General features: G+C 36.3%; 2 protein-coding genes across 6 annotated transcripts in view; both read right to left on the minus strand.

Moving 5' to 3' along the window:
* The window catches only part of smog (G-protein coupled receptor 158 smog), a 33,825-nt gene that overhangs the window by 5,913 nt on the left and 12,878 nt on the right, over positions 1-15,034 (minus strand). For all 5 annotated transcript variants that reach the window (XM_036812718.3, XM_036812720.3, XM_036812719.3 and 2 more), the window contains exons 3-8: positions 9,995-10,994; positions 1,611-1,850; positions 1,493-1,551; positions 864-983; positions 718-798; positions 313-661 (exon numbers count right to left, since the gene is read on the minus strand). In XM_036812718.3, the coding sequence (XP_036668613.3) occupies positions 313-661; positions 718-798; positions 864-983; positions 1,493-1,551; positions 1,611-1,850; positions 9,995-10,840 (1,695 nt within the window). In that variant the 5' untranslated portion in view covers positions 10,841-10,994. The remainder of the gene's footprint in view (positions 1-312; positions 662-717; positions 799-863; positions 984-1,492; positions 1,552-1,610; positions 1,851-9,994; positions 10,995-15,034) is intronic.
* On the minus strand, positions 3,380-4,583 carry LOC118876801 (angiopoietin-related protein 2-like). Its single transcript, XM_036812725.3, has 3 exons — positions 4,422-4,583; positions 3,759-4,361; positions 3,380-3,602 (listed from the first exon to the last, which is right to left on the minus strand). Exons 1-3 carry the CDS (start codon positions 4,550-4,552, stop codon positions 3,485-3,487), a joined length of 852 nt encoding a protein of 283 aa, XP_036668620.3. The 5' UTR covers positions 4,553-4,583; the 3' UTR covers positions 3,380-3,484.

Genomic DNA, 15,034 nt, shown 5'->3' on the forward strand with positions numbered 1-15,034 from the left:
ATATCTATGTATACTAAGTGGTCTTAAGATTTGTTAATAAACCCTTTAAAAACAGTTGGTTTTGTAGATTAAAACCTCGTTATTTCTTTCATTGTAAGAAAAATAAAATAGTTAATTAAGTGATACTTTATTGGCTTCAAACTTGTTTTATAAAATCCAAATTAAATTGAATCTTAATTATGTTCTGTATAAAACCACAGCTTGGTTAACGTTAGGCTTAACTATTTTTAATCAGTCAAAATAAAAATTATGGTTTGAAAATTGTCTTCTAGTAATATCACATAAAAAAAATCCTTTTAGGGATTAGTATACCTTGCACTTTCTCTGCCGGAAGACAATCACGCCGAGGACGACGCAGCAGAGGATGCAGGCGCCCAGGACGATGGCCACCAGGAGGCGCAGGCAGGCGTCCACGTTGAGCACCTCCTCCTCCTGGAAGGTGAGGCAGACCCCGTTGTTATCGCAGTTGGAGCATCCACCGGGACACGGGATGCACGAGTAGTTGTCGTAGCCCTCGGACAGCTCCACCCGATCCCCTCGGAATCCCTGGAGCGTGGAGTTGGGCAGGTAGTAGGACTCCCGGCACAGACAGGTGTACACATCCCTGGTGGCGGCGGGTTTGTTCTCGGTGAGCAGGCAGAAAGTCGTATTCCGATCGCAGCTATAAGGATTTCATGATATTTACAGAGTTCAGATATAGTTTCTTATATAATTTACCCATGACGACGACCGAAAACTTCCTCCAAGCCATCGTTGCACACATCCTCGTCGGCGGCAATAAAAGCGGCCGCCACAACTCTGAAAATATTTACCATTAACTACCAGTTCCAACATATGGTTTTTAATATCGATTCGGGACTCACTTGATCCTGTGCTCGCTAAAGGATATGCGAAATGGCCAAAGCCAGCGACGCGTCAACAGGTTGCAGTCGCGGAAGGGAGCCCCCCATTCCTGGGTGCCGTCCGTGCTGTTCCAGGCCGCACTGTAAGGGGGAAACAAACAAATAGCACAATTATGGGCAAATTTCCAAAATAATACGTCTTATCCATATGAGTACTGTGTGTATAAGTGGTCCATTTAAATTAAGCGATGGATATCTCTTAAATAAGCTAAAAAGCTTATTGAATTAAACTGTCTGTTACAATTTAGGAGCTTTAAATAATCTCTCTGCTTTTGTGTAGATGTTAAATGGGAATATCTTTTAGTGTAATTAATTAGTAGTGTAAATAAATTATTTAAGTGCTCTTGTGGCAAGGGATGACAGAAAATTAGGGTATCAACAGGCTTTAAAAGCCCATTAAAGTTTATTGTACATGTACAATGTATTCATTTTGAGAGGGCCTTTTAATAATTGTAAAGCCATTATGTAAAGAGTAATATATTATATTGTTTTCAAAAAGGACATAGTTCATAATATAAAAGCATACTTTTAAGGGCCTTTCCGGAAACACTTCATAAGAACTAATGTATTTTTCAATACCAAAAACTCACCCCAACTCCCGCCAGTAGGAACCCAAGTACGCCTTATTGTGCACCTGATCCGGTGGTATCTGCAAAAGGCAAAACCCGATTAACTTGGACCCATTATCCCCGATTAGCGAGTGCATACCGTAACGTTATCCCTGAATTTAACGACCACCGTGTGAATGCTGGGCGCTGCGATGGCGAAGGCCAGGAGATTGTCGTCCTCGTTGAGGGCGTAGCTGGCGATTCCATTCGCCCGGCGACTCACCTCCGCACGTGTCGCCTCATCGATGGTAATCGGAGTGTTGGCATTTGGGAATTTACTCGATAAAAATTCAATAAACTGGCGTGCGGCATCCTCGGCGATGTCTGTGTAGTCGTAAAACTGCAAAATTCATAAAACCAGATCACAATTAATTTCTGGGAAATCATAAATATATCATTTAAATGGATATCATAGGTTCCAGACATACAGTATGAATTTATTGGTAGGCCATCAAGTTTAAATTAATAAAATCAACAATTTGAAGAATAATATTTTAAAGAAAACACAAGTACACCCACCAGATATTAATACTTTATTATTAGAAACTTGGAGGTAATGTCGAACTGGTCTTAGAACAAATTTCTTCATTTAGTAAATTTACATAAATTACAAAAAAATACCGTTTTTCCAGTAAATACTATTTCTTATTTATAGAAAAAAAAATACCAATTTAATCGCTTTTAATAATACGATGTGAATATATTTTTAATGTAAAAAAAAATGGGTATATCAGCACATCACCAATAAATTATTACTCCACCATTCAAAATTTATTGCCATTAAAATATTCCTAACAAAAATGCTTAAATAAGTAATTTAAATGAGAAAATTCCGAAAAATTGCGTACACGCATCGGTTGCCCAGTGATTTAAGCCATCTAGATGGACACTTCCCTTGACTTAGGACCATTAATTATTCACCTGGCGCACAGGACACGTTTCACACCGACACCTTTTCTGGACAAGAAGTACGAAAAGTTTTGTTGCGACTGAGAAATAATAGGATTTAATGCCCTCCCCGGGCTATAGAACTGTTCAGAAATGTTTTTAATCCAAGTTTGTGCAGCTCTTAGCCGACCAAATGTTTGTACATAATTTACACGCTACAAGAAGCTCTCGAGATCTACGCACAAAAGCTGAATGGGGTGTTGGAGGGGTAACTTTGATGACATCATTATGGCTTGGGGAAACAAAAGTAACCACAGGAACATGTGGTTGTCTGCGGGTGAGTCATGTAGTTGGGCCGCCACCTTTTGGCTTTTAAAACAAATATTTCCCATTAGCAGGGCTCTCGGTGATGAGCGACCACATTGCGTATACGCTACCGAAGCCCCCAAATAAATTGCCAACAAGCAACGGCAATATACCTATGTTTCTGGATGTTCTCCGGTGTGTATATGTTTATGGTTTTATATTTTTTTTTTTCATACATGTATGCAAATCTGCCGCCCAAATGAACATATCGAGGTAAAAGCAATCAGTGTAAGGTACCTGGAGAAATGGCATGAGAGGGGTTCCGACCTACTCCCTGATAAAGCTATGATGGAGTGCTCTAAGCCCTCCTATACATGCCGTGTGACCATAATCATAAACCTTTTGGTATACTCTCACAGGCTGGGAAAAGAGTATGATTAAATGTGGGTATATAGGTAAGGTAGTTAAGCATCTAACCTTATAAGAATTTTTTAATTACATTTTTTGTTGTAATCTTTATATGCAATAAACTCCAGTAACTGAACAAAATTGTATTATTATTCATTTATTATACCCGTTACTCGTAGAGTAAATGGCTATAATAGTTTCGTCGGAAAGTATGTAACAGGTAGAAGGGAGTGTTTCCGATCTAATAAGGTACAAACCATGTCCATCTGTTTAAACGCCGAGATCTCGGTCTCAGTCTCAATGACTTTTTTATATTTATTTACTTTCTTACATCTTTTGATTTAGGTGCTATAGATTTAGTTAACATTTCATTTAATTAGTTTTTGGACGGATCATCATTGTTGCACGCCGCATAGATTTTGAATATCCACCAAAGTCCTTCCAGATCACGCCTTTGTGCGTAATATCACCATAATGCCCTGCTAGATTGCTAAAATAATACGATTCGTTATTAAAATACAAAAATATTGAAGTTATGCCTTATGACACTAAAGAATAAAAAATGGTGATAAATAATACATAGTTACAATTAATGAATGATGAAGTTTAGGTAATTATGTAATTTCGACATTTAATTTTTTGTTACCTTTCATGACACCTTTTGTACCACCAAGCGCCTGTATTATATTGCGCACAATGCACCTTGGAGTGTATGTCGTTATCGCGATCTTTAGTGGAAAACTTCATGCCCAAGTGATAGGTAAGTGAATCGCCGGCGTCTCCAGAAGGAGTTCCCACAGTTTCCAAGGTGTAATCACTGCTCTCTGATCCAATTCTAAAGTTGGAATACAACTCATAGGCCTGCTCTCCCTCCGGAGTTTCCATAACAACCAGGAGTTCCTGCTGCTGATTATTGGTCATGGCGTGCAGTTTGTCCAAGCCCAGGAAGTACTCATTGCTCACATTTCCAAATCCATTTTTGTAATCATTCCATTCGCGGTAAAAGTTCTCACTTCCATCCGTTCGTCGCAAAATAATGGTCCAACCTCCTCCCATTCTGAACTGATCGCAGGCCACTTCAAAGGGGTTTTTACTGTACTCCGGCACAAGTATCGTGCGAATGGAACGGTTTTGTGTGTCCTTTAAAGCTCCATAACAGCTGGAGGGCAACGGATTGACTCTGTTTAGAAAAGTTTCAATTTTTCTGTCCAAGTCTTCCAACAGATTTCCTAGGCGCATTTGCTCCATTCTGTTGTTTTCAAAAGATTAGACTATGTATATGGTAAAAAATCTTCTCTTAAATGCATACCGTATAGGATACAGTTGTGAATCAATCGATTCAACATTGTTACAAACCGAGTTTAGAGAACACACTTGTCTTGAAACTGGGCTGGCCGACGCTTTTAAAATTAACAGCGTAAATATAATTCGCAGTAGCATCGTTCACGGAATTTTTTAAAGACTAAGCAAAACTTGGATTAATCTGGCTATTTATAGGATTAAGTTATTGGTTTATTGTCTTGTCTGTTATTCTTATCACTTAAATTCTGTAGGGTACTGAATAACGTGTACTTATTTATTTATTGTTTAAGTGATAAGAATTTTTCTATTAATGGCTTTGTTTAAATTTAATAAATAAAAATAAATATTTAATTGGTTAATATTTAAATTGTTAAGTTCCAAGAATTGTCACAAAAAAAAAATTGTAATTGATTCGAAATCTCTTCTGTCGTTAATCTGTTAAGTTCCAAGAATTGTCACAAAAACTTCCCTCCAAACATTCGGATGGTAAATTTCAACTAATTCTATAAAAATACTTCGCGATACTTTATATTCACACAAAAATATTGGTGGGAAAAATTTACAAATTCGAATAGTTACTTAACTGTTAAGTATAGTTACGCGTATTTTCTTTTATTACTATTTAACCATAAAATGGTGAGTTATGTGTGTTTTGTTGTTGGGAGAGTAACTATTTTGTTGGTCAAATTAAAAGTATCAAGTATCATTAACTATCAAGTATTCACTTGGAAGTAAATTCGTTAGCATTGTCGGATTTTCCTTTAACAATATATCCCTTGCAATAATTGTTTTTAATTAACTGTATTTTTATTTAAATTTATTCAATATTATCTTTAATCTAATTAATTGTTCTTACCCGCAAGGCAACACTTTCCTAGGCTTTTTTTAATTACTTATTTTAAATAATTATTTTGTTTATCATAATTAAAAGTATTATATACTTCAGAAGTGTTAAATATTAAGAAAATAAATTATTATTGTTATTTAAATTAGGTAAAATGACTTTCTATATTATTTCAATAAAATGTAGTACAAGTCCTTTAAAATCCTTTACAAAATGGCTGCCAACACACACATACCCTGTCAGCTTACGCCCTTTTTTAGGGTATAAATGTATGTGGAAAACACTTGTAAATAGCGGCAGCAGCCACAAAACACACACCGAGTGTGTGTGCAATAAAACATGCATACTTATGCAAACACGGTGTGTGTAAGTGTGTGTGTGTGCTAGCAACTATGCCAAGAGTCTGGCCCAAACACACACATACAGAATCCTGAATCCTGGCTGCCAAATGAAATCAGTAAAGCGCGTTTTACTGGCTTTTTAATGTCCATTTCCCGCCCGTTTTTCCCCGCATTTCCATCTGCATTTTCCCGCATCGGCATGTACAAAATTCCTACTTATGACCATAAAAATATTTACATGGCGCAACTGTATGCTTCCTCATTGTCATTTGCATGTTTTTCCTTTTATTTTCTATGCTCGGCGCTTAATGAATAAAATATGTCAGACAGTGTTTTCCTTTTCCTTGGGGGTTTTCCTTCTGTCTTTTGGCTCTACTGCTGTTGACACTTTGCAAATCCAAGGGGCACACACACACACCCACAGCCACACTCACGCCCGGTCGATTACCGGCAGGCTTCACTGTACTCCTGCATTCATTACATTATTCAGGACGACAGGGCGAATGACATAAGCTGCTTGCCACGGAAGTTGGCAGTTTGCCTTTCGGTTTGAACGTGTTTGAACGTGTGTGCCTCTGCTTTATTTATCGGATTAACATAAGTGATTCTGCCGAGTGGCAATGGATTTTAAATTTATGTCTGTATAAATAATAAAAGCCGAGCTTTACTGTTAACTAAATTCGTTGACAAGGTAATTGGTTGCGGCGAGAACAGAGAAAGTGGCAATTAATTCAAACGAACTACTATTAATTGGTGAGATTTTAAAGCTTAAACTAATTGCTTTTCTCCTCTTTTAATTATTATAATAATATGCATGTTATTGAATTGCCAAGCTATTTCTGAGTTTCAGCCATTTGGGTTTATATACATAAAAGTTAGTGAGCTTCCTTAAATTCATTTCAGTTTTAAATCAAAATTTACAAACCCGTTCTAAAATTAAGAAATTAAAATTTAGAATTAAATAAGTGCTTTTTTTGCTAATAAATACTTCTTAAATGTATTAATTTGCCCCTTTTGGTGTGCTTTTTAGAACATAAATTTAGAATGTTAAGGTATAAAAAACAGGACCTTAAATATGAATAATATTTTAAGTCTTCTTTTGCCTTGTGTCCTTAAAGTAGGTCATATATTTTTATTCTTTAAAGCTTTCCTTTTTTATTTATTTGTACTTTTTTGTTAAGTTTTTAAAACAGTAAATATTCCAAATATTTTAAGAACCCAGACTTTTTTTATGAATGAAATTTAAAGGAGACCTTGAATATAGCCTTAAAATACCTAAAAGTAGGCCATATTTTTTTATTCTTTAAAGCTTTCCTTTTTTATTTATTTGAATTTTTTTGTAGAGTTTTCAATAAAGTAAATATTCCAAATATTTTAAAAGACCAGACTTTTAATATGAATGACATGTAAAGGAGCCTTAAAGATATAGCCTCAAAGTACCTAAAAGTAGGCAACATTTTTCTTTAAAGCGGCAATATGCGTGTTTAACAAGGCCAGTGAAATAAAATATATAAAACAATTATTAATAACTTTGCAGCTTCAACTTTGTTAGCAAAGCAGCACGCACATGAAGATAAAAAAGCTAAGTGAAAGCGATGGGGACGAGTGAAAAGGACAGAAAGACACACTCCAGCTGGAAGCGAGACAAGAGCAGCCGCCGGCGACAGGAGCAACATGGCAGCAGCAACAGCAACACCAGCAGCAACAGCAACAGCAGCAACATGAGCAGCAGGAGCGGCAACAGGAGCATCAATAATCCTTGACAGGCATTCGACAAGGCGCTCGCATTTGACCGCAGGGCACAGGAGCGAGACAGGAGCAGTGGGTGCGAGGGGGACGGACAATGGCCAGGATAATGCCCAAGTTGGCAGCTGTCAGCCGATGTTGTTGTTGTTGTTGTTGCTGTTGCTCCTGTGCTGTGGGCACCACATTTATTTATTATTATTTTATCTGGCCACACTCGAGATTCAAATCGCTACGTGGATGCTACACAACATTTTTGTATTTTCATTTTCTTTTTTTTTTTTACTATTTTTGTTGCCTGCCCTCATCTCATTGTTTGTCTTCTAATTACACAAAGGTCCCGATTGCGTCAGAGGATACTTAGTCCTTGGTAATCGATTCGTGCACGTCATGTATTGGACTCTGTTTACACCGCCGACTCATTGAATATTTATACTCGATTCGCTTAGCTGACTAAAAATAGCATCCCAAGGAAACTGACGGGCAGAAGGAGAAAAGCGGCAGACAATCCTGTGCTGAAAAGGACTGGCTTAAAGTCCTTGGCTGCAATTGTCATGCAAATTCAATTAAAATATTCTGATGCGAACACGCTAAGAAATAATATTATGTTATTTAAATATTTCCTGTTTTTAACGAGTGTGATGGTTTTGAGATCTAGTCGTACACAGAGAAAAGTTGGTTGTGTTTTGTACTAGAATACTGGACTGACTCATGCTTTTTTTTATTATTGGAAACATTTCAAAGAATGTTTTAAGAATTTATTTAACCTTTAGATACTTAGTGTATACTCGTTCTCTAACTTCGATTATAAAAATATACCTTAATAACTTGTTTAATCATTATGTTATAAAAATGTAACCAACCATTAATATATAAAATGTTTTGTAGACTTTCAAAGAGATACAAATATATTTTTTAAATAGAAAGTCTACTAAAGATGTATGTTTTTTTTCAGTGCCACAGGGTGCCACGGTGTATGTTCTACTCACTTCATTAGCATCTCTTAATTAACTTGTACAAGAGTCAGCTTTATAAAGTAAGGGAGCTAGGAAGAGGGGCTCACACACATGAAATGCTGTCAAGACAGGCCGCAACTCTTTCCAAAATCCCGCGGTTTCTGTGTAACACACCGCCCCTTACCAAAATGAAAAAAAGGGAAAACTTTCCACCCACATCCACTTGCGTCAGACATGTCGTATGCGTAATATTTTCACGACAATCAACAAGGTGGGTGGGTAGGTGAAAAAACGGGAATGGAGCTCACAGATTTGCGCAGAGATTTGTGTCAGCAGGAAAGAAGAGGATACCGAAAATGGTGAAACACCCAGAACACATTATATATGGGTTGCTATCTCAGCAATTTTATTGATTATTCGCCAGTAGCGAATCGCCGCGTTGGCAATTTCGTAAATTGTCGTTAATTGTCTCTACCTTGGATCGATGCAATGTGCAGGCTGCACTCGTTCTCACAGAATGTCCGTCAAAAGTTATGAAGGCAACCGGAAGGTGAATGTGAATGTGAATGTGAATCCCCCCCCCCCTTGCATTTCCTGCATTCCTCGCATTCCTTGCCATCCTTGCAATTTCTTTGATTGCTTCAAAAGTTGAGACACTAAAATGTACGCTTGCTTATTGCTACTGCTGCTTCTCGTCGGAATTGCTTTTGATCTAAGTAGTTCTCGTGACTAAGTGCAAAAAGCTGAAACTTTCACCCATCCTCTGTTCTCTCTGTTCAGCAAATTATAAGGTGGCATTCTGTAGTAGCAGTTTTAAAGTTTAACAAAATGTGTACACTTTTCGAACTAGAAGCGGTCTCAATTGAAGAAGTTCTATTTAATCTTGCGTTATTCTTAATTTTGCCCTTGAGTGTGGAGATAAGCTTAACAATATGGCTATTAAATGCGGCTTATGTTGATTAACACATAACTTTTGGCTTTTATCAGATTTGAACTAAATAATGACGTTTAATGACGTTAAAAAATAAAGTATTTTGGGTCTTGCCATATTGGTTTTATATTTAAAAGGTTTCAAAAGTAGATTTTATCTTTATTTGATGATTTATTTCTGACGATTTGGTTTTGTTATTATTTTTAAGGATGTCAATTGTTTTACTAAGTTAAAAACATAGTCGTACATGTTAATTTTCTTCTTCAAAAATAATAAATTCTAGATTAACAGACTTATAACTCTCGTTATGTCTTGTAAAAACTATCCCAAAATTTGTAGAGAAATCTTTCTAACACCTAATTTTATATGAGGGAACACTTGCAAATGTTTTTTATTAATCAAGTTTGTTTATTGCTTTTTTGAGTAGAAAATAGGGTCATTAATATTAATAAACCTCCCCAAAAAAATTGTAAATTGTTCAAAATTCAAGGTAAATGTTTAATAATAATAAATTATACAAATAAATATTCAAAATATATTTATTTATCAATTAAATTGGCATAAAAAATGGTAAATAATAAAAAATATCAATTTGTTAAAAATGTTTTCCCTCAAAAAATAAAACCTCCTAAATATACATAAATGCTAATAAATTACATAACATCAATGTTAATATAGTTTCACCTTGGAAATATCAGTTTTAAATGGACACATAAAATCCCTAGGTACTTTTGCCAATAGCTATCCATAAGATAATAAACTTACCGGCTCATCTGGCAGCGTTTCCAGGACTCTTGGCTCGCATTTCTCCTCCGTTTTTTTGCCGCTGGCCGTCGCCGTCGTCGATGTTGCTGTTGCTGTTGCTGTTGCAGGTGCATGTGCAACTGGCGATGTTGCTGCTGCTGATGCCGTTGCAGTTGCTGGCGTTGTGGGCGTGGCACTGCGCTTACGCAATCGAAAACGCTCCGCCCGACTGAGGACGGACACGCTGCTGGCGGTGGGCGTTAGCTCGTCAAAGTCAAGGCCGTTGGCATCGCGATGCAGGTGGAACTGGTACTGATGGTACTGCTGCTGGTCCTGGTGCCCCGGGGAAATGTTGTTGGAAAAGCTGCGCTTGTAGTAGGCCAAAAGAGCATCGCGCCTGCTCTCGCGGGAAAAGGGGGTGGCACCTGGGTGGGGGGTGGCCCTAGCCGTAACTGCAACTGTGGCAAGGCCGACTATCAAAAGCACCAGCAGCGAATAGAGTGTGTTTAATTGTGTGCCTCTGCTGGGTCTCCTAATGTTTTTACTCTTGATGTTGCAAGTGCTGCTGCTGCTGCTGCTGCTGGTGTGGATGTTGCAACTTGATGATGTTGCTGTTGCACTATTTGTTCGTTGGTTTTGTTGCTGCTTTGTCAGGTGGTCTCGATCTCGATCTCTGTGGCTGCTGTTGCAATTGCTTTGCTGAGTGCTCTGTACTTGAGTATTCGTTTGATTTTGGTGGCATTTCTTTTGATAGTAGTTGCTGCTGTTGCTGTTGCATTTGCTTTGCTGTATTTGCTGCATTGAACTCTGAGCGGTTTCTTGTTGTTCTGGTTGTTGTTTTGACTTTGTTGCTATGCACAGTTCCATATCACCGATGTTTGGTTGTTGTTCTTTTTTTGGTTTTTCCTCTTGTTGTGGGGCAAATAGTGGTTTTTGGTATTGTTATGGTAGAAAAAGTTCCTCGTGGGAGTGGCAGCTTCGACAGGTGTAAACCAAAATTGTGGCACAGTGGCACGCTCATCTGCAAAAATTAGAAAAGTTTGTGCTTTTGTTTAGTTTGCGGCTTAGCAAGAAAATAAATTAAAAGTTTTTTGTTTGTATAGAGGTAACATGGTTGCGTTATAAAATATAACATAAAATTGCATATATTTCTGGGGTCTCTAGAGATAGAGTGCAAATATATTTTGTCTTTTATTTGTGTCAGTAATTTTCAATGTTCTACACTGTTTGTTTTCCTGCAGAGGCTATGGAGGTCTCTTTCCTAAACCTGCTCTATGCGATGCTCCCAATTAAAAGTCAAAATGTTTTAATAAAACTATAAGCTTTTGCTTAATGAATGTATCAGCAAGATAGTAATAAAAACTTTTTATTTATACAATACATAAATTTCATATTTACCATCCATTACAAAGTAAACACAATCAAATTGACTGTAAACGATTGCCCTGACCGAATCGATTACTATTCAAATATTTGCGGTTAAATAATTTTTAAGTGGCCCCTGAATGTTATATTAATTTCGACTCTGCATTCGCTAAACCAATTTATTCCGATTGCCACTGCATCAATTAAAAGGCCCACAACTAAACTCTCGAATTGAAATCAGTAGCCCGAAAGTAAAATCCATACCGACATTTCCACAACCCCTTTGCCAAAATGACAGTTTTTATTGCAGCGCCAATTGGAATTTAATTGAGAATCCAGCACAAACAGGCGAAGACCAAAATGTAGATAATCGAATTTTATATGAAGTAGACTATGGGATACTCTTAATTGAATAACGTGAAATATTTATCTGTAATAGTTGTTAAAAGTTTTAATTACTTTTTCATAAAAAAATTCCAAACTCAGATAAAAACCTTCATGAAAAGTATCAGAAATAAGTTTATAAATATAAATTATATGATGTTTTATATTCCTAATCATTGGCAAAATATACTATACCTATATCAGCTTATATTTACCAATTATAATATATATAAACTGCTTGTTACTGACCTAAAATCTGATTAAAAACCAATCATTTAATTGATTTAATCCCCATTCTACTAAATACAATTGTTTCTGTAAAATTACTACCATTCTAGTAAAATTGGTTTTGAAATATTGGATTAATATAGTTGCAGCTTATTTTAAATGCATAAATGCAGAATAATAATAATTACCTGATTAAGTGACCATTAAAATAATGTGTCAATTTCTTAGGCAATTAAAACTAATCGCACAATCGCATGTACAAAAATGTAATAGAAATAAATCACTGTTAACTAGGATTATGTTAAAATATAATTCCAATAAAATTCAGATGCAGCCAATTTTAAAGTTATTAATATTACGCATTTAAGGAAAAACTGAAACCGAGTTATGGCTTATAAGGACATCCCTCGCTGCAGGATAAAGCGGCAATTAAATCGTTTTAAATTGCTCAGCTCAGACAAACTTGTGTGCAATTTTGTTCCACATTCCGAGGGGCACTCCCACGCCCCCGCCCACTTTTTGTATCCACACCCCTGAAACCAGTGCAAAAAAGAATTTGCTTAGCAAGTTACGAGTTCCCAAGGGAATGGGCGTGGCATTTGCTGCACTCAAGTGTCGCCCGGCGGTATGCTATAGTTCTTTTCCCCCTTGTTAAGCTCCCCCTGCTGTTGCAATTTGCAATTCTGATTTATGAGTTTGCCAGGGGGGGGGGGGGAGGGGGTAAGGGTAGGGGATTCAGAGTGCGGCATTAGCCCATCAATGCGATGACAGGCCGCAAATTGGCCAAACGATTTGGAGGACGGCTACTGCCATGTGCTGGAAGGCAAACAGGTGTAAAAACAATTTCCGCTAATTGAAATTAATTTTCATGGCTATGGCTGCAACTGCACGTTGGAGGATGTAGGTCTCTATTTTTTTTTTTTTTTTGGAGGGTACGGATTTGTGCGGGGCACTTGGGGAAGGTGAAAGTCGGGAATAGTTGGCACATGCGCCATAAACAAGTTGTGATTACGTGATTTGGCCAGATGCCAGCAGCCAAGGGAAGGAAAAAAGTTGTCTCCCATGTCCATTTAAGGTGGGATTCCTTTCCTTAATTTACAATTCTTCAAGGATTCTAGTGGGCGAAAATATTTCAAAAAAATTCTCAGCGACAGTAAGCTAAGAAATTTATACAAGACACACGTTTCGGAACTGTTTTTATTCTCTTTAATTACTTTTTCATGATAATAACAGAAATTTGTTTGTAAATCTTTTATAATAGATCAATATTATTAAAAGAATCGAAAGAATAATTTAGTTATAAATTAAAAAAAAACACTTGTCAGTGGAATGAATGATCTAAAAAGTTTAAGAATGCAAATTGAAACATGGTAATAATCCATACGTTCTTAAGGAAATATCAATATTATAAGAAGAATCGAAAGATTAGTTTAGTTATACATTTTAAAAAATCCCTTGCCAGGAGAATGAATTATCTTAAAAGTTTAAGAATGCAAATTAAAACATGTTAATAACCCATACATTCTTAACAAAACGTGTATTAAAATGTCAAGTATCTAAATTATTATCTATTAGGGTACTCTATTTTTAGACGAACATATTTCTTTTTGTATTTAAAAAAAAATAGGTAAATATTGTTACAAGAATTTAATCTACTTAACAATAATCAAATCCTTTAATAATTTTTTAGAATTACTAAATAATAGGATGAAACCCCTGAAAACCCCTCATATATCTCATAGAAAATACAATATTTCATTATATTTATTACTTTCAGTGTGGCTGGGTACTAAATTCGTGTGCTGCCAAGTTTATTTTCCCGTTTCGCCCTGGTTTTGCTGCCTGTTTTCTGCCTGGCTGGTTTCACCTGGCCTCACCTTGACACCCGCTCAACTGCAGCTAATGCGGCAAGGATGCGAGAATGTATCTCTGTCTCCACAGCCATCCGTATCTGAATCTCTATCTATATCTGAATCTGTCTCCATCTGTGTGTGGGCCATTCTTTTTTTCAATTAACCGGATTTCGGGTGTAGTTACTGGCGTGTTGTGTTCATGTTTGTGCTCCACCGACTGTCACCTGCTAGTTGCATGTTTGCAGTTAGCAGTTTGCAGTTTGCATTTACAAACCAATTGGCCATCTTGTTGGCCAACTGTCTTGACTTTGCTTTTGGGACTGCGGCTCAAATCAAAAATCACAAAACACAAATCACAAATCACTAACCATTGGCAGACATTTCAATCCCAAAATGGATTTGTTGAGGTTGCTGTCAGCCTCTTTATTTGTCTCCATTTGGCAACTTTGGTATGCAAATTTTATGGGCAAACAACAGAATGATATTTTGTCATATTCCTAGCTGTTGAATATTTATATTTTCTGGCAATTATTTTAGTTCTGTGTGTGCAGAGCAATCAAAACCATATTTTGTGTTGAAATTGCCTTTGTAATTTGTGGAAAAACATGGGAAAACTGGTATACGATGGCACTCTAAAACGGATTGGAATTTATTATCAACTGTTGTGATGTACATGAATGTTGCAGTAGGTGGTTTAAATAATAAAGTTGGTTGAATTTCCAAGGATTTATTGAGTTCACAAATTCTGGTGTGGAATACATGTATTTTAAAATAAATAAATTTGGATAAATATTTTATGCATCCAGAATCTAAAACTGGTTAAAGAAACTAATTTGTTTAAAGGATTAAGATTTAATTTCTCAATGACATGTCAACTTTAGTTATTGAGTTTAATTGCTATTTCACAGAAGATTTTCCAATATCATGTTAGGTTTAGTTTAACTGTTAGCTCTTAATTTAACACAAATTGTTAGCTTTGGATAAATAAATAAATAAATTGAACTATAAAATCCTAACTAGAGGATATTTTCTGGTTAAATTGTTAAGCTTTGCCTACTCTTTTTTATGTGTTTGTCAGAAAACGCTTTTCCCTGAATTTGTCTTTCTTGAGACTAACATCACAATGAGAAAACGAATTGTTATCCGAAAAATTTAACTTCATGTTAACTTTTTCCAATAGATCACCAGGTTACCTTAACATGACATTGAGAAATCGGTCCTTAGAATGTTA

This window comes from Drosophila suzukii, chromosome 2L (genome assembly GCF_043229965.1).
Source record: "Drosophila suzukii chromosome 2L, CBGP_Dsuzu_IsoJpt1.0, whole genome shotgun sequence".
Lineage (NCBI taxonomy): Eukaryota > Metazoa > Arthropoda > Insecta > Diptera > Drosophilidae > Drosophila > Drosophila suzukii.